Genomic DNA, 24,263 nt, shown 5'->3' on the forward strand with positions numbered 1-24,263 from the left:
TTCCTGCAGAGCCCTTTTCTGAACAACAGCAGCTCTTAGTGATCACATGTCTCAGCCTCCAAAAAAAAAAAATCATAAAAATACTATTAAAGTGATTCGAATGACCACAACAGGCATGACATTTAAATACTCAAAAACAAACATTCAGTGTCTACGATGAAAGAATGCAGTGTAGGAAGTCATCTTCCAGGAATTGAGAAACACCCATTAAGAAATATATATGCATCATACATTATGAAACAGAGCCATTTCCATAACATCAAACAAACATCTAAGAAGATACTGATTAACATGAACACTGTTAGTCTTGCAAGTCTGACAATATACTGCATTCAACTGGGAATTGCGTATGGACATGCAGGACTTGTGCACATTTAAACAAGCAACAATGTGTGCTTATGCATGGTGCAAAGATTTAAAGATTTGATTTATGAGAAACTAAATGTGTACAGGTTTATGCTAATATCCTTCAGAGTGCTTCCACACACACACACTGATTTACACCCAAATGATGGTGCAGCACCCGAGGTATTGATTAGTCAGCTGGTGTGAGAGAGAGAATTCACAAGAAGCGGAGAATCTCTCAAAGACACTGAGCTAAATACTAACACTCACACACACGCCGCAGAACATACTGCATCCTTACAGTGCTCAGTTAATAATAAATATTTACTGTACACTCAATGTCACATTTAAAGGAAAAGTTCACATTAAAATGACATTTTTGGTTTACTGACTATTGTGTCATTCCAAACTAGAAAATAACTGTGATATTTAAAAGGTACACTATATGTAACTTTTTCCAATACATCATCAATCCTTCTTTCAAAACGTGTTTTTGACTTACCCTGATTCACTATGGTAAGCATATTATAAGCGTTTATATTTTAGATCTGTCAGAACAGTTTTCACGGGAAATTGTGTACATGCGTCACTCGCCTGTGCGTGTCTTGTCATATGTCTAATTTTTCTGTGGAACACAGGATAAATTTAGCGCATCTCTTCTCACATATAAAAAACAGACTGAAAGTTAGATAATGTTTCACTCGTTTAATGATAATCTTCCCATCCAACAAGTTACCTTGAGAAATGATGTGACTAAATCACTGAGACAGTGTATCAGATCCGAGAATGAATTGTTCTTTTAAGTCAACAGACTAATTCGATTCACAAACCCAACTGGATGATTCATTCAACTCACTGACTCAACGATCAGGTCATAGCAGTTATTGAATTAACAGCTGACCGGAAAAATAAATTACATTTCAGTCTGTTCCTCACACACATATATATATTGTATGACTTGAGAAGACTTTGTACACACAAGTTTCACTCTTAAAAATAAAGGTTCTTTATTAGCATCTATGGATCAATGGAACCTTTCATTTCCACAAAAGGTTCTTTATATTATTAAAATGTACTTCACAATGAGAAAAACATGGTTTTCTTTTAAAGGGATACTCCACCCAAAAATGAAAATTCTGTCATCATTTACTCACCCTCAAGTTGTTGCAAACCTGTATGAGTTTCTTTCTTCTGCTGAACACAAAAGAAGAAATTTTGAAGAACGATTGGAACCAAACGGTTGTTTGGCACCATTGACTTCCATAGTAGAAAAAATATATATACTATGGAAGTCAATGGTGCCAAAGTTCCAATCGTTCTTCAAAATATCTTCCTTTGTGTTCAGCAGAAGACAGAAACTCATACAGGTTTGCAACAACTTGAGGGTGAGTAAATGATGACAGAATTTTCATTTTTGGGTGGAGTATCCCTTTAAGAACTTTTCAATACAATTTTTTTTGGGGAACCCAAACCTTGGAACCTTTATTTTTAAGTGTATTCATACTTTGCACGTGACGTCACAAGTATTGGCTGGCGGGCGAGAACGTCGTTCTCCAGCAACGAAACCCTAATCAAGGATCTTGCCAGGACGTCGCCAGTTTTACTATACAAAAGTTGGTGTTTTGAGGTTTGTGATATCTATGGTTTTCAATGAGAACCAGAGATGACCCAACAGTAGAGCTAGATTATTTACGGAGGAATTATTACTGCTCGATTATCTTAAAAAAACCATGTCTGCTTTACACAATTTAGCTACTTTGGAGTTAATCCTATTCCTAGTCCATAGTTATGCAGCTAGCTCGCTAACAGACTTTATGGCTACTAAAAGACCCATAAGACCTGGAACTACAGGACTCTACGTTGAAAATACCCGTTTGTTGCCCGCCAGGCATCCATGGTAGTCACGTGACTGCAAAGTTTTTGTTTGCTGTGATTCCTGCCAACTATATCATTGTATTAAAAAAAGAACAGTATTAAGATTCTTAAAGCATCTTATTTTTTGTTCCATAGAGGAAAGAATGTCCTTCAGGTTTGGAACAAAATGAAGGTGAGTACAGTAAATAATTGAGTGTATTATATATAGAGGTGAATTCAGGGTGATTGGGACACTTTTGGCCATTGAGATGACTTGGGTAAAGTGTCCCAAACAACCTGAGTTCACCCTATATCTTGCTGTCTTCTATCTGCGCATGTTGTACACTTAGTTTTGAAAAAGACTGTTTTCTTGATGTATACCCAGAACAGAACGCAGCTGGTGAGACAGACAGAACTAGAGGACAAAAATGATATGGATATTGATAACAGGTGAAAGGCAAACAGACAAACAGATGGAGTCACAATCAAAGAGTCTTGTAGACAAATAGAGACCCATCAGCCGTACAGACATAAGAGCAGAGAGACAGATCGAGGAGGCGAACCGCTGCCTGTTTCCAGACTAAAGTGGTTGAGAGACAGACTGAATGCTGCAGTTTCCTAACAACAATCCACAGTAGCAAAGTGCCGAGCCGAAACTGGGACGAGACACATCAAAAGAGCATTCTGAGGGCCCCCAAATACTTCGAAAATCTCTATAAACACCACAGAAGAAAACAACACAGCTTCACTCCAGTCTCCACGGGCACCAGATTCATAAACTAATTCTTCTCTGCGTGCATTAGACCAAACTGACAGCTTATCAGAGCATATGAAGCACAAATAAAGCTGATTAATGGAAATGTGCCGGTGAGGAGATCTGAAGGTACAGCACACTCTTTTTGCCGAGTACCACAGTATACACTTGATAGGTAGCTTATAATTGAGGTGTTTAAAGATGATTAAAAACTACATCAGCTTGTTGTAATGAATGTGACATGTTTCTGTGAGTAATAATGATCACAATAACAAAGTAATGAGAAAACTGAACTCCATTAATGAGGAAATCAAAATGCTAAGCTATAGCTGCACTCACGTCATGTCAGAATCCCCATAATTATGAGTTTGTGGCTGTAAGGTTTTTAAAGCTTGGTTGGATGCGTAATTGTAAGTTGGAGACATTAAATATTATGACAGCTCCAATGTTAGGAACATACAGTATATACTATGTAGTCAAAGCAAAAGCATATTTTTTTTACATTGTTTCAATGTAATAAAATCAGTAGTTTCATAATAATATCAATAATAATCATAAACAAATTGTTTATTAATTTTTACATTGTTTCAGTATAATACAATCAGTAGTTTGGTTATAATAATAATAATAATAAAGTATTATTATTAAATCATTTATGTTAGATAATTATTTAAACAAAATAATGTATGGATTGTTTACATTGCTTCAGTGTAATACAATCATTAGTTCAGTAATAATAATTATTATTATTATTGTTGTTGTTGTTATTTGAAAAATTATATGCATTCATTTTTACAATGCTTCCATATAATACATTCAGTAGGTTGATGATAATAATATAATAATAATAATAATAATAATACAAGTTTTTAAACTTGATCATAGGTCCTAGGCCAAATACTGATGGCGGCAGGTGCGACATTAATTTATTCACTGGCTCACTCTCACTCACAGATTTCAAGTTTTAGATTTAGACGTGACCAAACTGATTTATTATTTCTTTACTTTCTAATTTTGCCTGTCCATTGCTTGTCCATTTTCACCAGTTTAACAAAGCTGCAGCGTTAAAAGCTACAGATGGTTTGGTAGCTAACACATATTTCTGTTTGATATTTCCAGTCATTTAATAAGAGTTAATAATAATAAAACAAACCATGGTTAACTGTTAGCAAAGCTAGCACAAAACAGTTGGCTAGCCACCCACATAATGATCTCTTATTCAGTGTTACGACCATCGCCATAGAAACAAATGAATTCAGAATCCAAGGACGTAAACAGCTCTGAGTAAACTCTACGAGTTGTCAACTTGTAATTATGGTAATTTACGACATGTTGTGAATGCAGCATAGACGGAATAGCCCACAATATTCCACAAGGTACTGTATAATTCCACAATATGACCTTCAGGTAATCAAAACGTTAGCGAAGACATCTGTGCTATGCAAAACATAGTAGGTGTTTTCCTATTATAAAAACACACAGAATCATATCATTTATTGGAGAAAACATCCTGTTTCTCAGAAACTATTTCTATTACAACACAGTTTGCACATGAATGCATATTTAGTTTATTAGCGCCAAAAGTGGTGCGTCAGTCTCTTTAACGCATGACAGATTCTATTGTCTCGGAGAGGCAGCGAGACACAGTGCCATTTAGAAGAAAAGCACAGTACTCTATTGTTTGATTAATCATGTTTGCGTGGTGAGCGATGCATTCTTACTCAGCCCTCAGAGACCGGCAGCCATTTCACACATCAGTTCAATATCAACTCAAGCCCGTCTGAACCATGTGCTGTTTGATATGACTGTGCTAAAAGGGGAAATAAAGGATAGCCACAGGCGATTCAAATTTTCAACCGAGATTTATCTTATCATATGTCCGCAGATAACACGTTAACACATTTAGTTCCTTAAAGTGAATTTGTGTGAATGACACTCATAGTGTAAATGTATGCACAAGGCTCTTAAAGGTGCAGTAAGCGATTTCTGAGAAACACTGACATTTGAAATCAACCCAAACATACAGCTCCTCCCTTCATTGCTCCACCCCCAAAATGCACAATCACGCAATGCAAGATGGGATGTCTCTTTATCATAGCTGAGGTGAAGCAAAATAATGCTTAGCGGAAAATAAAGCGAAGATGATGAACAAACGACAAGGAAGAACAAAAAATGAACATACACAAGAGCATATACAAGCAAGAGTTGGTTGTTAGTCACCAGCAGCCCACCAGCTCCAGACAAACAATGACACTCAAAACTGTCCTGTTACTAGAGCTAATATTACAACAACAGCATATCTTGGTGCTGTGAAACAGCAAAACCAGTGTTACTCAGAAACAACGCAACCTAGGCATCTCTACAGCGCAGGAAAGCTTTTCTAATATTTACGTGGATCCTAAAGCTCTTGCCTGATCATAACCCTTCTTTTTCCAGGGATATTCCTCTGACCTTTTCTCTTTTGTATTGTCTGTTGGCCATCTCTCTTTCTAGTCTTTCTTCAAATCTCCATCTTGCTCCCTCTCTCTCTTTCCCCATCATGAGTGGACACGCCCCCTACTTCTGATTGGCTACAAGTGTGATGTGGTGCTCAGCCCGATCTACTTTCAACAGTGTTTTTCAGAAATTGGTTACTGCACCTTTAACTCATCTCGCTCGCACAAAAAAAAAAAAAAAAAAAAAAAATCTATATTTCTCAAACGGCATTAAAAATACCCAACTGAACAAAGTACCCGACTGCTCATGCAAAGTTAAATAAATAAAGATCTCGGAAACTGTTTGTTAATGTTACATTTAAATAATATATTTCCAATAAAAAGAATCTGACAATAATAGCATCATAAACTGTGCTACTTCACCTCAAATCACAAACACAATTAGCCTTTACAAACACTACTAATATATCCATGATTTCTTTTTGGATACCTAGGGCCAGATTGACTAAACAGAGCAAATTAGCGTGAAAGCGCAATTCCATAAAACCACCAATAGGAGTGGAAAGTTTCTTAAATGACCATCGCAATCTACCAAGAGCAGCGCAAATTAGAGTCTGGTTTAAGACATGCTTTTTTTGTGTGGTAAATAATGGTGCAAACCTTAGTAAATAACCTTACACTATTCACTTAAATACTCTCCTTCCATAAATGTTGCGTCTGATGGTAAACCACAAATGCATATGCAATAAGATCAGCCGTAAAATTGACCCTGTCCATGCCTTTTCAGCGCTAATTTTTCACTGCGTCTCTTTAGAAAGTCCTGACCGTAGTTTTAACGCCAAAAGAGGGTTTGCGCTGGCACAAGCTGTTGGTAAATCTGACCTCTAAATGTCTACTATAATGTCAGAAAATTATAAAAGACATCATTCATCCACTTGAAAATACATACGGTCTGTATATTTAGCATTACATATGGTAAGCAAATAACACACAAATGCTGCCTGCATGGGCACATTTGTGTAACGGTGGAAAAATAGCATGAAATCTCTAGGGTCGTGGCAGTGTGTGTGTGTGCATGTATTCTTTGTGTTTGTGCTGTGATGTGTGTGTTGTTGCCCAGATGGCCCTACACTCAGTTTCCGCTGTCAGTCTCATGACGGATCCACTAGATAGCGTGAAAACCACAAGACAGGAGACATAAAGAGCCAGCATGCAAAACCGATCTATTAACTTTCACGTTCCCGTCAAGTCACAGATTTCCTCACGTACTTCCGAAGAACTCGTGGAGTGAGAATAATTCATGATGTTCATATTCTACCATCATTACCCCAGAGCTTTAAGGGGGAACAGTGTTTATGAGCCAAACAGGCACAATTATTTTTAGCTTATTTAAAGTCGGCATGAAATGGAAGTTGTCAGTGATAGTCTTTTCTTCCCTATTGTGATGTATATACGGGTGAAACGGCTTCTCAAACAAGAAAAAATGTAGGGCGGGACTTGATTTTGTCCATGGTTTGCTATTGGTTGATCTCATGTGAGTGACAGGTTGCCCCGCCCTCGCGCTAATAAACACATCATCAGAGAAGAGATGAGATGTCACTGCAAGGGAGGGGAAGTTATTTTAATTAAAGATTACGAGGGAATGTGAATTTTAAAAAAAGATGTGCACAGATAAAACATTTATAATAAGTACTGCAATAAAAAAAATCTCAATATTGATTCCATGCTACCTGATCAATTTTTACCCTCTCGTTTTCTGCATTTCCACACCATCATTGCTCTCTCCGTCCCATTCTCGCCTCTGATCCTCCACACGTTTTCTCTGGCATCATTGTAGAGACACAGCAAGAGCTATAAATAGAGGATCAGCCAATGGCAGAGTGGGAACGCCTCCTGTATGCTGGTGGGTGACTACTGGAGTGTGTCAGCGCCACTTTCTCTTTCCTTCTATCATTCCATCCCCCTTCCTCACCCTGCTATTTCTTTGTCCGTATATCCCTGGTTCCCGCATCCCACTCAGTGTTGTCACCATCATGTCATGCCTCTCTCTCTCTCTCTCTCTCCAGGTGTCTGTTGCATAGTGATCAGATCGCCCCTCTTTTTCCTCTTCACCAGCTGTTCTTGCTTCTTGTCTCATGTTCTCTCTGCTTTGTTCACCAAGAGACATTTAGAGTTCAACTTTAACATGATATCTTTACACTTTGCAACACCTGGGACCAGTGGTGTAGGTTTGATTTTGAAATTGGTGGGGACGGGGACATCAATATTTAATATATTTAAAGTTTTGATCGAAAATATTGCTAGGGATATATCAGTGTCACTGGATATTGGTAGGGACATGTCCCTAGCGTCCCTACTAAATTCTACGCCCCTGCCTGGGACAAAACATCACTACCGGAACATTCTGACAAACACAAAATATAGTAAAAACTCGATATTTTCTTTATACAGTAGGCAGCTTCCTTCCTTCTAAGCAGCATCCTGACTGAAGTCATCAATTAATAACGCTCTACATATGCATCATACAAACGGCATGTGAAGTGCCGAGGAAACTCAGCGTACAATTGATTTCTAACATTGAAATGTTGCTAATCTAAGAAAGCTAATTTTGAACAAGCATAAAAATATTTCACATACATTTGGGTATTGGGTAAAATTATCAATATTGCACTATTTTTAATTGATATTATTCAGTGTTAAATGAAGTTGCCTGTCTTTATCAACATTCCTCTCACTTTTTAGCAGTTTTGTCAATAACGATTTATTACAATATATGCACATTATCCTGGAAAAGTTTGGTGTCTTGTAGGATTTTTAATATATATATATATATATATATATACAGTATATATATATATTTCTTGAGCACCAAATCAGCATATTAGAAGGATTTCTGAAGACACTAAAAACTGGAGAAAATTCAGCTTTGCATTACAGAAATAAAGTACATATTTAAATATATTAAAATTAGGGCTGTCAAATGATTAATCGCGATTAATCGGATCCAAAATAAAAGTTTGTGTTTACATAATATATGTGGGTGCACTGTGTATAATTATTTTATATATATATATAAATACACACACATGCTTGTATATATTTAAGAAATATTTTCATGTATATACTGTATATAAATTTATATATAATTTTTATTATATATAAATATTTTATATATAAATAATATTTTTTTCTTAAATATACATGTGTGTGTATGTATATATATACAAAATAATTATACACAGTGCACTCACATATATTATGTAAACACAAACTTTTATTTTGGATGCGATTAATCGCGATTAATCATTTGACAGCCCTAATTAAAATAGAAAAATTGTAAAAAAAAATATTTCACAATATGACTGTTTTTACTGTATTTTTTTAATCAGATAAATGCAGTATGTGTGTGCATAAGATAACTTTCAAAAACAGAAACAAAACAACTATCTATATATATTTAAAATGTGAATTCTTACCAAAAAATACTTTTTTGTAATTATCTTGTTAATATCACCCACTTTTTTTTCCCAATTTCCCAATTTGGATGCAGCCTGCCATGACATACTGGTGACATTTGGGTGACGATTACTAGATAAATGCGCTATTAATCCTTTAATAATTCCTGAGATGATTTCCTCAGTCTGAACGCTTCTGTCTAGGTGTTTGCCATATGGCTATACAGCTGATTTAATAGCCTGTTTGTTTTGCCAGAAACTGACAGGAGTGTCAATTCCACATCACATGCACCTTATTCCTAACAAGTTCTTCCTCATCTTCTCTTTGAAAGCAAAGTGATCGGAAAAGCCAGTTTATCGCTTCAACCAGTATATCGCCCACCCCTACTCAACATACAACTGATTTAGAGTATCACGATGTATCCGGTTTCACTGAAATGTATGCTAATGCTTGGTTCATGCTTGATGCATACAAATTATAATTCAAACAAATTTGAATACAGCCCAATATTGCTATATTTCAATTTTGCAGAGATCTCTAGTAATTCAAACCACTAGTGCAAAGTGCCCGTGCAAAATCAATTTTTGTGTGTGTTTTTACTTTTTAGTAATTGTTGGTTCGGTGTGTTTGAGTGCTCATTGTTACAATTACACAGCAAAGGTTCAGTGACATTTTTATTTGTGCATGGTAGAAAGCAAATACTGATACTGACATGATGACATACAATAAATGTGGAAAATTGAACTACACGATTCAGGGAGCATGCAGCCTACACAGTGAACTCCGAGAAAACGCTACGCTTGAGCAAACAGTTTGTGAATAGGCTACCACAAATGATGGCCGTGAATAAAATATAATATTCAGAAGTAAACTGAATTAATGTTTAGCTGACAGAGTGTTTATGTTAGAATGTTTATTTTTAAACCACTACCTTCTAAGTGCTTCTTTTATCGATATAATTAACGATATCTTTTGCATTTCTAATCCAAACAACGTCAAACTTGGCACTGCACTTAATCGTGCCCGTAGCAAGACACCTGTCAAGTTTGAAATCCAACGGACTAACGGTTCGAGAGATATGCGAATAACAGACAGACAGACGTTCCTGTAATTTATAGATAGATATGCTCATAAAACATCTGCTCTTACAGCGCTTGAACCCTGAAATAACACGCCAGATGACATATTTCCCATCATTTCGTCACATGTAGCTGAAATAAAAGCGGGGCTGTTAAAAACGCCGAGTTAGTGGTGTATATGTGCTGTAACATCAATATAAATCAAGAGAGTCTCAGAACCGCTTTGTAGTGTCCACTGTTTCACTGGGGCCCAATTAATTCAATCCTGTCTTTATGAAGCACAGCAGGGCCCGAAAACTTCCCCGATTGAATTTCTAAAGATGAAGCCTTCTGTGAAAAATGTGGCGATATGATAGTCAAAAGCTGAAACATGATACAGATATATCAATTGTCTGATTATAATGCCTGAATGTTATTATTATGTATCATTTAGTAGAAACATTTTAGCTTTTAGAAAAACTTTCACAATTTTCATTTATTAAATGCCAAATTTTACACTTAACACTTAAGTTAAATCCCTGAAGTCCACTTATAGCATAGGTCAAGTCACAATTTCCCATGTCCCACACTTTCAGCGACCTACACTACCTTTTAAAAGTTTAGGGACTGTAATTTTTTTTAAAGAGATGAATACATTTATTCAGAAATGACTCAAATTGATCAAATAATTCAAATAAATGCTGCTTTTGAACTTTCTATTCATCACAGGATCCTGAAAAAAAGCATCAGGTTTTCCACAAAAATAATAAAAAGCATACCTGTTTTAACATTGATAATAATAAGAAATGTTTCTTGAGCAGCAAATCAGCATATTCAAATGATTTCTGAAGGATCATGTGACACTGAAAACTGGAGTAATGATGCTGAAAATGTAGCTTTGCATCACAGAAACAAATTACATTTTAAAATCTTAAAATAGATAATAGTTATTTTAAATTGTGATTAATATTTCACAATATTACTTTATTTCCAAACAAATAAATGCAGCCCTGGTGAGCATAAGAGACCACAACCTTTTGAATGGTAGTGTATGTTAGCCATCTTAATGGTCTGAATTAAGACCATCCCTTCAACCACACAATCTTTCTCCGAACACCCACCTTCAAAAGACAGATCAGCCAACCCTAGCATGCAAAGTGACCAACAGAGAGGCTCTTTTCTGATTGGCTAATGCGCATAGGCTGCATTCACATCCTTTTTTTTTTACCATGTAAAGAGCCTAGAGCTGTCATGGAAACAAATGTGTGATTTCAGGACAGCTATTTCAGTGAAATCTGCCAGGTAGTAGAGGCATTTTAATAAGTGGTATTCCAAAAATATAAATGCTTACCGCAGCTTTTACAGCAGGCTGTTTTTGGTTTATTCCCTTTAAACTAGGGCTGTCAAATCGATTAATCGCAATTAATCACATCTAACAAAAAAAGTTTGCGTTTGTATAATGTGTGTGTGTTATATAAACACAAACTTTTATGTTAGATGTGAGCTTTCTATAGAGAACATTTTACATGACACAGCTTTTTGTTATATGTAATTCTATGTCTGAACTGTTCTTCAACCCTTCTAAAATTTCCCTCGGCTACTTCCCTCTTGCATTTCCCGTCTTGATGGCTTTGCTGGAGTTCAGAGCCAAGAGAGCAGATGCCTGAAAAATCACGTTAGAGCCCCGTCCACGCTGATCCTTCTGCGACCATGAGCTGTGAACATCCCCTCCTCTCCGTCCTCCTGTCCACTGCCTAATTTACACTCGCAGGATTTTAAAGCACCACCAGCCATTTGCAACTCCGAGCAACATCCTCAAACACGCTGAAACAATCTCACCCTCACACGCTCAGCCGCGCGCCCTCTCGCTCTCCCACACACACACACATCTCTGAACATTGGCTCGGTCTTTCCAATGCATCCTACACGCAGAAACAGCAAACACACGCACACATTCCCATACGCCCCGGAGGACTCTCTTCTGAGCAGTTCCAGGTTGAGTGCAGTGTGTGTCCTGGGTTCGTGCCAGATGGAGGCTGAGACCAAGCGTAGGATTCATTACCCAGAGCTTTTTGTTTAACACATCTCTCTCTCTCTCCTCCAGAAATCTTTCGTTAACAGTAAAACTCTAATCGAAAATAATCATTTGGACTGCAATGTTCTCTTTTTTTCTTATATCACACAGTTGCTTTCTGATGCTCAGTATTCAAGCTCAGACTAGTCTGTAATAGTTCTCCTGGGGGACTTATGATATAGCATTCAGAAGTGTGGGGTCAGTATTTGTAATGCTTTTGAAAAGAAGTCTCTTATGCTCACCAAGGCTACTTTAATGTGGTCAAAAATACAGTAAAAATAAGAAAAATTGTGAAATAGCAGTTTTCTATTTGAATATATTTTAAAATCTATTTTTTTCCTGTGAGTAAAGCTGAATTTTCAGCATCATTACTCCAGTCTTCAGTGTCACATGATCCTTCAGAAATCATTCTTGCTGCTCAAGAAACATTTCTGATTATTATCAATGTTGAAAACAGATGTGCTGCTTAATACTTTTGTGGAAACCATGATACATTTTTTCAGGATTCTTTAATAAATACAAAGTTAACTTTTATTTAAAATAGTACTCTTTTGTAACATTATAAATGTTTTACTGTCACTTTTGATCAATTTTATTGAAGCTTGTTTCTGCCACAGAATTTAAAAAAGGTAATTGCAACTTGCGAATTATAGCTCACAATTCCGAGGTTATATCTCACAATTCTGAATTTTTCGGAATATTTTATTCCGTGACAGAAACAAGCTTTCATAATGAAATGCATCCATACAGAAGAAAAAAAAAATACAACATAAAACATTGCGTGAACATGCATTGGGCTGCTTACCTCAGTGAGGTGAGGGTTGGGGTTGAATCCGCATTGGTTGCACACCATGGAGCGGCACTGTGTGCATTTATTGCAGTTTGGCTGGCCGTCTGTGGTGCCCGTCAGATCTGCACTCTTGCACACCGGACACAGCTTGCTGCTGGGCATGGGTGCGATCTGGGGCAAAGAATAGGGCGAGGAGGGAGCGCTGCCCCCGGGCGAGACAGGGTGCCCGGCTTTACTGCTCCCCACGTCCACCTGGAGGTTCTTCCGTGCAGCTTGACCCTGACCGGGGCCCTGAGGCTGTGTCTGGGCTCCAGGACCAGGTCCTGTACCTGGCGGACCCCCAGGTTTAGGTCCCATGCTCGGGTCTGTCTGATTTGGTTTGCCTTGGATACTGTGGGACGAAAAAAACAAGAAAAAAGATTGTTAGTGTGTGAATAAAAGCAGGGGTGTGTGGCATATGTTTGAAATCAACGATAGCTGAACACTTTGTTGAATCCGTCTGCCCAGGGGATTCACAGGAGGAGATTTAAAGAGCTTTGTGCCGCAGCTTCCCGAGTAGTTTGAATGAAAATAGAAAGATAAATCAATACAGCAGGGCAAAATCTGGGGGGACGGACGCAAACGGATTGACAAGGACTTTCAATGCTTCTTCAAAAAAATCTGAAAACGTTATTTGTGATGACAAAAAGGTTTCCTCTTTAGCATATTGTCTGAAATGGTCATTCTCGAACTTTGACATAGAACAGAAGCCGCTTAGTGGCAAAGTTACAAAAGCATGGCTATTAAAATCGGATTTGAGGTTAATAAAAAAAAACAGATTATGGTTATGAATTATCATTAGTGGTGCCTATTAAGGCAAGCATCACTGCTATTGCTCATACTTATGGCTCGAGATTTTTAAAGCAACAACAATAAAACCAATATGCACTTTTATTATTATCACACAATATAATAATATATAATATAATAACACAATATATATTATATAATATATTATATAATAACAAAATATAATAAAACAACTATTATATTATTAACAATATAATATATAATATAACAATGCATGTTGTGTCCGAGTTGACTCATGTTTATATGTGAATAAAAACCTAAATTCAATCAGTTCATCATATAAAGCACTCGAGTCTCTTCAGAATTTTTTTTACTAAACTGCTCAATTCATATAGATTAGTTTTTTTAAGCATCAAAGTTGTAATTGCGTAGCTGTCAATGGAGGGACAGAAATCTCTTACATTTCATCAAGATCTTCATTTGTGTTCCAAAGATGAACAAAAGTTTCCAGTAAAGACATGAAGTTGAGTAATTAATGACAGAATTTTAATTTTTGGGTGAACTATGCCTTTAAAATAATCAGTATTGGTATTGAATTGGTTTTTATCGTGAAATATCAGAAAACAGACAGACACAGAAAGTTCAAGATGCATTTAAGAACATCTGTGGCTACATTTGGAGAAAGCCACTAAAATAGTTGGATGACACATGCAGAAATCGACCATGAAGGAGAACTCACAGGTGATTGAATGCTTCATTCAAAGAAATCCTTTCAATGGAACCATTTTAATGGAACTGCTGTTTACTTCAAACACAAACACATTCCAGCACAAGAATGTTAAAAATCTGCCACTGGCCGTTTCATCACATCGTCGCCGTACTACATCATGCTGTAAGTTTGTTTGCGAGCGATTTTCTGTTGACACTTTTGGAGAAACCGGTAAGAATAAGAGCTGTGAACGTACTTAACCATTTAATCAATATTCTCTAATGAGCTATTTAATGTCGTTTCACTCAAAATAACTGTCAATGGTGATCAATAACCATTATGGAAATCCCAGAGCTGAACCTATAATTCCGAAGCCTTTATAAAACAACATTATTCCCCAAGAAAGAGATGCTGAATGTGTGTCCTGTTTAAAGATGAACTGCTTTAGTATGAATGTGAGTCATGAAGTGTGTCATAAAGAAACTTTTGATCATTGCGTAACTGTTTTTGTCTACTTTTATGTTTTATTCATGATCAAATTTACATGTGAATGAGGTATTGTGGTTTGTTTTACTGAGCTTACTTAACATCCACGTTTCCGTTCAATTACATATTTACGAGTCCTATGCTTTCTCACGTTTACAGCTGACTGCTTTCTAACTCTCACTTAAGCTTTTGTTGAACCCTTTCTTGGCCTCTTTTTCAGTTTTTTTTATAAGTCCCTAAGTTGCCTATAAAGGCATGAGAGGGTTTGTGCAGACTTTCTGCAACTCTGAGGTCGTTTATCACATGTCAACAGCAGTAATGATTTTCTCTTCTTCTTTCTTCCACAGGCTGGTGCTGGGATTAGTGAGCAATTAGAATGGATTCTAAGCTTTCTCTATGGTCATAACAACATCTCCGGAGAGCCCGGCTAACACACCAGCGCACGGGTACACACAGAGAGTCTCGAATGTACACACAAGACACTTCAAAAGATTACACTTCTTCTGTCAGATTCTGAGAAACAAGAAAAGCGCGTGAGAACTAAAATAGCAGGTTTCACAGTAAGGTTGAGAAGTGTGTGTGTGTGTGTGTGTGTCTTGCTCTGTTGTCTGTCCAGGAATATTTCCAGCACCTGGTCCCTCATTATATGCTGCCCTAAAACTTCAACGCCAGAAAATCAGGCCGTCTTTCCCATCCTGCTTCATCTAAAGCCATTATTACCAAGGTCTGAATCAAGTGAGACGCGCCGAAGAGGAAGAAAAGCTCATTATTTCAGTGTCAGCTTTGTATCCTGCAAAGAAATGTAATCTCAGTCCAACTAGGGATCCAAAGTTCCTTCCCAACATTCAATTTAGACACTATATTGACTTCGCGACAGTTCGGCTCAGGTGGAAAGGCTTACACGTACTATATCCATTGGTACATTAATGATCTTTCAGCATATTTCAAGGTAAAGGGCATCAATTTTACTACGTTAACTTAAAAGTCTCTCAACCCCAGGTCAAAATGTAGTGAAAAATAAATGTCAACTCCACCCTTACATTTCTCACTGGTGTGACTCAGTGCCTATTGCTAACACTTGACTAGCTTTGTTTCAGTCACTGCAGATCAGCCTTGAGCCATTTAAAAAATGTAGAAAGCTAAATTATAAATTAAGGCTGGAACGTTACATCAATGTAATCGATTACAAAAATGTGTTGATTTGGAATGCGAGGATAATTGGGATGTTTGTTTTTGACTGAATTTTTATTTTATTATTTTACTTCAGTGGAATGGTACAAAACTTGGTAAAGGTTTTGCTGTGTGAAAATCATGGAGATTATTTGAAAAGGTTAAATCGTCCTAAAAAAAAGTAGTCAGACTTGTGTTGTTCGCGGTCAAAAATCACAGCATTGGAAATGAATGAGAGACGAATTTAATCTATTGGAAACGTTTGATACTGCGCACAAATTCTTACTGAAAGCTCATTTTTTGGGATATCAACCTCAAATTTGGAAAACAGCTTGTTTAGATTTATGAGACTTTGATTTTCTCAGTTTTAGAAAATATGTATTTCATTTCATATAAAAATTGAAAATGGTATTTTTGTGCATTTTTCCTAACAATAAATGTCAAATTCCTTTTTTTTTTTCAAGTTCACTTTTTTCACTTCAGCAATAACCTGCCATGTGTTGTCTTTAAAAAGAGACCAAACTGAAGTCTGTGCTCCAAAACATTCAAGATTTATGACAGTTTAAATAGAAGATTTTGCATAAATACGGCATAAATATAATTTAGAACCATAAAATCCCCTAAAAATACAAAATATTAAATAAAAATACATTATCGAACTAAAATATAATACAATCATTTCATTGAAATAATAAAACATTGTCATTTTTGGCCGACACGTGAACAGTACCAGAGGGTTAAAAATAATATATAAATTTCATTTTCATGTTTAATACACCAACCATTCATGATGTAGCACAACAAGCTCAAATTTCCTTAGACAATGTGAAGTGGAGTAATTTCCCAGTCTTATTCATAACTTGATGCAAACTACATAGCCACTGTCTGTTAACCGTTTTTAACAAAGCAGAAATAGCTAAAAGAAAAAAAAAGATGATTATCATTCTATACAGTCCAAATGGACAGAAGAGTTTGCATTTGTGTAGGGATCTTGATCTGCGGTATGTTTAATTGTAATATTGAATTGTGTCGCTTAAAAATCGGACATGAATAGACCTGAGAGCACTCGTTTTAATGGTAAGTAGGATTCAAGACTGCATATTGATTTACTGTTTCATATTGGGTTAAATTAAGTCCAAGTGTCATCAACAGGCCTGATGTATGAAATGCAGGCTAAAATGGTGATGCAAAATAGCCTATATATTGCCTCTGAGAAACTCTCTGCATGTCCCTGAGAGAAGCAAATGCATGCACTGTATCAACATCCAAGCAAATGGGACAACTGTTGGCATGCAGGTTATTTGTTTTAGGAATAATTTGATGAAAAATGTTTGTGGTCATATTGAGATTTCTTCAGACTGCATACTGCAGGCATCTTGGCAAATCAGAGCACAGTTTGAGACATTCTTGAGATCTTTTCTGAAACAGACCTGTGAGGCTTTTTCTCAAGATGTAAAATATGAGAAGCCTATTTAAAGTTCATTTGAGATTAAAGTTCATTTAATTTCACTGATGTCTAGAATAATCACTGCGACAGTAGTTTTAAATAACATACAGAAATAAACTCACTGACAAAATTCTTTACACTTTATCACATCTCATGGCTGATAGTTTTCTGCTGAGGGCATTTCATAATATCTTTATTAAAAAAAAGAAGAACTATGCACCCAATGCACTCTGAGATATTGCTCATATCAATATGCATTGAATTTATCCTTACTGAAATCCTGAGGCCTGGGCCGGGGAGAGAAAGCTTCAATAGAGAGTGAATTAACAGTAAAGAGAACAGCTAGAAGGTAAACGCACTCGATGCTAAATCACGCTTCCTGTAATGTCCATGCTCAAAAGTCAGAACAATGACAGGACAGCTAAATAATCTTTTAAAAGGTCAAATTCCTCACAACCTGAATATTAAAAGAGCTTGTATTATGCCCTTTTCTTGATTTTGTTTTTGGGTTCTACTAGAATAGGTTTTCATGCTTGAATGTTAAAAAAACACATTATTTTTCACATTTTAGACATTGTTGCAGCACCTCTCTTTCCAATCTGTCAGTAACGCTCTGTTTCATTCCTGTCTCCATGAAGCCCCTCCTTGCGAAAAGCGGGATGTGCTCTGATTGGTTGGTTGGACCAGTGTGTTGTGATTGGCCAACCGCTTCAAGCATGTTTGGGAAATGTCACGCCCCATTCCATTGCCATGAGTTTCCGCTTCTCAGGTGTAAAAACTAACACTTGGACATGGCAACAACACACTACTTATAACTCAACCAGGCCTTTTCCCTTTTTTTGTGTAAGCCTTGGGCAGGGAATATTTAAATGAGGAATATTGTGACGTTCGTTTCCTGAAGAAAACTCAAGACTAGAATGGAATCATTTCAGGGAGTTCAGAAAGAGTGCGCACTGATATAGAGAAGAACTCCCTTTGGAGTGACTTTGTGCTTTTTAGCTTTTCAAACAAAGTTGACAAAGTCAAAGTCAAACAGCAAAGTAAAAAAAAAAAAAAGCATAATAGGCCGTCTTTAAAAGTACCATCTGCAGCAGGACGGCTGTTCAAGACTCAGAAAAGGTTAGTCATTTGTGAAAAGATTTGAATTCCTGCCTGGTTTGGGGCGCCAATGTGTTAAAACTTTTGTGCTTCCTTTTCGTTCGTTCGATTGTCATCTTCACTTTATTTGTCGTGAAGCATTATTTTGCTGCGTTTCAGCTATGATAAAGAGACATCCACTCTTGCATTGTGTGTTAGTGCATTTCGGGGGCGGAGCAATGAGGGGAGGGGCGTGTTTGTTTGGGTTGATTTCAAATGTCAACAGTGTTCAACAACGATTCTCGGAAATCACATACTACACCTTTAAGCAGCAAATCAGCATGATTTCTGAAGGATCATGTGACACTGAAGACTGATGCTGAAAATTTAGATTTGCCATCGCAGGAATAAATGACATTTTAGAATATATTACAATAGAAAACACTTACTTTCGATTCCCAATGTTGCTGTTTTTACTGTATATTTGATCAAATACATGCAGCCTAGTGACCATAAGAGACTTCTCTTTTTAGACCCCATGTTAGTGCATAAAGCCAGGACAGACAGGGATGCAGTGTGTAACATTGCTTTCTGACATACCCTTGAGACACGTCTGTCACCAGTGCTTTACAGATTTAAAATTTAAATGTTAGGGAGTTAAACAAGCAGGGCCATGGTTATTGACAGGGTGATTCGATACGCCATAACTTGTGTTTAATCAAGGACTTATTGTGTCTGCTATGATTGATTGTGTCATTAACTGAAGCATGTACTCCTTATAATTGTCTAGTGCTCAGGTAATTATTCATGAATGCAGAAATAATAAAAAACATAATGGATCACTGATTAACAATTTCTACTCTGTGTCTCACTGCAGGTAATCATTGTACTTTCTGTGGTCATTCTATTTAAAATGCATGGCAAATTTAGATATTATGACATTTCACTCTCAGACAACTCACGAGACCATCTATCTGCTCGAATAGAAATACAGATATAAAGAAACAATACGGATGGTTACATAATATAAAAATAAATAAAATAATTTACAATTGGAAGTTATATTCTGCAGGATTTGCACTTTTTCCTCATAGGGTCTGCCAGTACTGGGAAGATGAAATCAATGTATCAATTCCATGGAAAGAATATTTTAGATCAATTTATTTTAGATCACATTGAAAATAACCCATATTGCAGATTTTGTGAGGAGGAAGAGGAAGACCTATGGCACTTATTTTACTTTTGCCCAGTAGTATATAAATTCTGGTCAAGTGTCCAAGCTTGGTTAAAGACGGCTAGAATGGAATTTACCATAACACCTCAAACTATTGTACTTGGTCATTTTACAGGTAGTTTGCTTGTGATAAATACCATTTTATTAATAGGGAAAATGTTTATTTTTTAAAACAAAAGTATCATCATGCTTGTGTTTAGGTTACTTTAAGAATGTTATAAGGTCGCATCTTCTTTTAGAAAAGATAATAGCAGAAAGCAACAATAAATTAGATGAATATAACAAAAAATGGAATAATATTCTATGTTTATTATAATTATATGAAACCTTTTCTCATGTATCTTTTTGGGGTATGAATGTGAGGATGAATGTATAAGCATGTAGTGTCTCTGTAGATTTGGGTCTGTAAATTGTATTTCTTATTAAATAAAGATTAAAAAAAAAAAAAAAAAATACGGATGTGTACATGCTTGACTGTCCAAATGAGGACATACCATAGACATGTATTGTTTTTATATAAACCTAATTCCCCGAAATTGTAATAAAAATATTAATAATAATATTCATTTAATAAAGACTTTTCCTCAGTTGTGTTGAAATTTCCATCACAACGAACAATTTTGGCATTAATACATTTTTTCAAAAGTTACCTGCTTAAGAAAACTTTTGCATTAATATAAAGATGATTTAATAAAACAAAATTGCATATGCAGAAAATATGCACACAGTTACACATATGTACATTTATTTTCTAAAAATATTTATGTTTTTTTTTTCATTTTCCTTTATCATTACTATTAATATAAAGAAATAAATATTATTATTCTTTCTTATTTATTCTTTATTTTTATAGTTATTTATGTTTTTCCAATTGAGGACAAACCTAGAGGTTCCCAAAGGACGGTTTTATCAGATTTGGCTTAGTTCTGAGCAAAATTTTGTCCCCAAATTATAGTGTATAAGTAAATTCACATGTTTTGCCATGTCCATTATTATATGTGTAGGCTTACGTACGGACGGACGGACGGATGGATGGACAGACTGATGGACGGATGGATGAATGGATGGATGGACAGACTGATGGACGGATGGATGGATGGATGAATGGACGGATGGATGGATGGATGGATGGATGGATGGATGGACGGATGGGCGGATGGATGGATGGATGGACGGACGGATGAATGGACGGATGGATGGATGAATGGACGGATGGATGGATGGACGGACGGATGGATGGATGGACAGACTGATGGACGGATGGATGGACAGACTGATGGACGGATGGATGGATGAATGGACGGATGGATGGATTGACAGACTTATGGACGGATGGATGGATGAATGGACGGATGGACAGACTGATGGACGGATGGATGGACGGATGGATGGATGGATGAATGGACGGATGGATGAATGGATGGACAGACTGATGGACGGATGGATGGATGAATAGACAGATGGATGGACGGATGGACGGATGAATGGACGGATGAATGGACGGATGGATGGATGAATGGACGGATGGATGGACGGATGGACGGATGGATGGATGAATGGACGGACGGATGGACAGACTGATGGACGGATGGATGGATGAATGGACGGATGGACAGACTGATGGACGGATGGATGGATGGATGAATGGACGGATGAATGGACGGATGGATGGATGAATGGACGGATGGATGGACGGATGGATGGATGGACTGATGGACGAACGGATAGGTGGATGGACAGACTGATGGACGGATGGATGGATGGACAGACTGATGGACGGATGGATGGACGATTGGACGGATGAATGGACAGATGGATGGACGATTGGACGGATGAATGGACGGATGGATGGATGAATGGACGGATGGATGGACTGATGGACGAACGGATAGGTGGATGGATGGACAGACTTAAAATTACCTTTACATAAAAACCGAAGTCTACGGTATATTCTCACGTGGAACCTATGCATCACATGACCAGCTCACTTTGACATGTTTCCCTCTGAATGCAGCTTTACATTCATCAAATCTATATGCAGCATGACAATACTTTAATCCTACCACTCTACATAAAATCCTAAATTGGGCACAATCGCATGTACAAAGGGGCTTAAGTGTTTCCCCGAGCAGGAGTGAACGTTTACTGTGATTCTCTCTTCTCTCTGCAGTCCATAAAGGGGCTAACAGCAGCCTTAGACAGCCATGTCTGCTGGATCAGATTCATTTGGATCTGTAGTGCTGAGCAGTCCCCTTCACTCCTCTCTCTACTGTGTTAACACCTCTGATGAGTCACAGAGTGACAGAAGGAGAGTACAGAACCAGTGGGAGTCAGCTCCACATGAGAAGAACAGACATGGGTGAAGACTGACAAACTCGATTCATGTCTCCTCTCGCTCGAGATACAGTCCTACGAGGACTCGTGTGAAAAGAGCTATACTATACTTCTGTGTGGAGTCCTATTCTCCTGTAGTGCAGGACAAGACAAGTCAACGTCATTTGTGGCATGAAGTGGATTACCACACAATTAATGTCAACTTATGCTCTCTACTCTTTTAAAAAGGCAAAAATCTGGGTTACAGTGAGGCACTTACAATGGAAGTCGACGAGGCCAATAAATGTTACAATACTCATACTCGTTCAATAGTGCAGAAACAAATATAAACAATGTGTTTACATGATTTAATGTGAAAAAACAACACAACACCATAAATTCTAACAGCCTAAAACGACTAAGATTGATGATTTAAACAGCTTTACAGCTCAAATAATACAGAGGAAAGTGCTTCATTTAAAAAAAAAAAAAAATTTACATTTCTGAATTTCACTTCCCCATAACCATGACGGGTTAAGTTGAAATGACTTTTTGTGGTAATCAACATTATGCCACATTTGCTGTCAATTGAGATGAACTTGTACTGAACCCAGAATATTCAGGTTGTACAGAACTAAACTCTTAGAGTACTTTACTCTAGTGTGGTGCACTATACTTCAGTGTGGAGCAGGAGCGGCTCCTGACTGTATAATTTAGGTAGGGCAGATTCTGGTTTTTAGAGCTAGCTTATGATGAACATTTTGTAAGTTTATATTGTAAATCACTGAACACATGCAGACACACTTTTGGAAGAGATCTAATGTCGTTATTCAGCCTGAGGTTGGCACTCTAATTTTGATTGACAGGCTTTAAATGGTTAGTTCACCCAAATATGAAAATTATCCCATAATTTACTCACCCTCAAGGTGTAGGTGTGTATGACTTTCTTCTTTCAGCCAAACACAATCTGAGTTATATTAAAAAATAATAATATCCTGGCTCTTCCCAGCTTTATAATGGGAGTGAAAGGTACCACAGATTTTGAAGCCCAAAAAAGCGCATCCATCCATCATAAAAGTAATCCATACGACTCCAGAGGGTTAATAACGGCCTTCTAAAGCCAAGCGATACATTTTTATAAGAAAAATATCCATATTCAGACTCAGGCACCCTAGCTTAGTATCACAATACACGGCTGCCAAAGCCATGCGCTCAATTTTATGACTTTATGACTTAAAATAGTCTAGAAAATCAACAAAAAAAATTTGTTGCAGAAAGCTGAATACATTTACAATTTATAATGGATTCAGTTTATACAGAGATCTATGTTGGATGAATATTTTTGGTGGGGGAAGCTCTGTCCCACCTGCCCTACTATACTATACTATACTGCAATACAGAACACCATTACTATGCTGACATACAATGAAGATGTCATGCTGGTACAGTAAGGTTTGAAGGCCGGGGAACCGTGAACAACTAAAGATTAAGTGTCATATGATGGAAGAGGTCTGAAATGGGAGGATGTGGAGTTAACCTTTTTAAAATTGGCCTTTCGACATGTGGGCCGGCGTGCATCACTATATTGTATCTGTTTTCTTCCAAGGCTTAATAAATGGGGTGGTTTAAAGACTCTGAGTGGCAGCGTAAAGAGAACGCTAAAAGAATGCCGCAGGCTCACGGAGAACATTTATTCGATTTCTGTGTCATTACAATTCAGGTCCCTTTTATGGGGGTGATGTTTGGCGGCTAAGACAGCAATGTTCCTATCCCATCTGCTGGGAAATAAAGCGCCGGATCCTCTTCTGTCTCTCCATCCATCTCCCTCATTCCTCCTGTCTTTCTCTTCGTCCGTGTTTCACTAATAGCACAAACAACACCTACACACTCCTCTGAAAAGTCCATACAAACACACACTAATAGCTTCTGGTTCCTCATTTTGGCCGTCAATCAAAAGGGAACATTCTGAGTTTGTGCCATGGAAATTTTCAAACATGCTTCCCCAAGTGACTTGATTCATGAAACTGTATAGCTACATAATGCAACCTTAATAAAACGGTTTTATTTTAAAGCTTACATATGATGAGAAAACACAAGACAGTAATACTGTATAATACTGTCAGTAATACTGGAAAAGATTGCTAGGAAAGATTTGAAACTAGATTGGTAATTCAAGCAGTCAAACTATTCTTTAGTAGTAAACATCGCTACAAGCTGAAAAAACTAAAAATAACGAATTATACTGAAGCTATAGGTGACGATATCTTTTTAC

At 37.0% G+C, this 24,263-nt stretch overlaps 1 protein-coding gene across 2 annotated transcripts in view; it reads right to left on the minus strand.

Annotated features, from left to right (window-relative positions):
* Positions 1-24,263, minus strand: part of bsnb (bassoon (presynaptic cytomatrix protein) b) — a 95,078-nt gene that overhangs the window by 66,560 nt on the left and 4,255 nt on the right. For both annotated transcript variants that reach the window (XM_056272487.1, XM_056272486.1), the window contains exon 2: positions 12,782-13,157. In XM_056272487.1, coding sequence (XP_056128462.1) covers positions 12,782-13,157 — 376 coding nt within the window. The remainder of the gene's footprint in view (positions 1-12,781; positions 13,158-24,263) is intronic.

The sequence above is a fragment of the Rhinichthys klamathensis genome, unplaced genomic scaffold (assembly GCF_029890125.1).
Source record: "Rhinichthys klamathensis goyatoka isolate OS25496 unplaced genomic scaffold, OSU_Roscu_1.1 h1tg000339l_1, whole genome shotgun sequence".
NCBI classification, from domain to species: domain Eukaryota; kingdom Metazoa; phylum Chordata; class Actinopteri; order Cypriniformes; family Leuciscidae; genus Rhinichthys; species Rhinichthys klamathensis.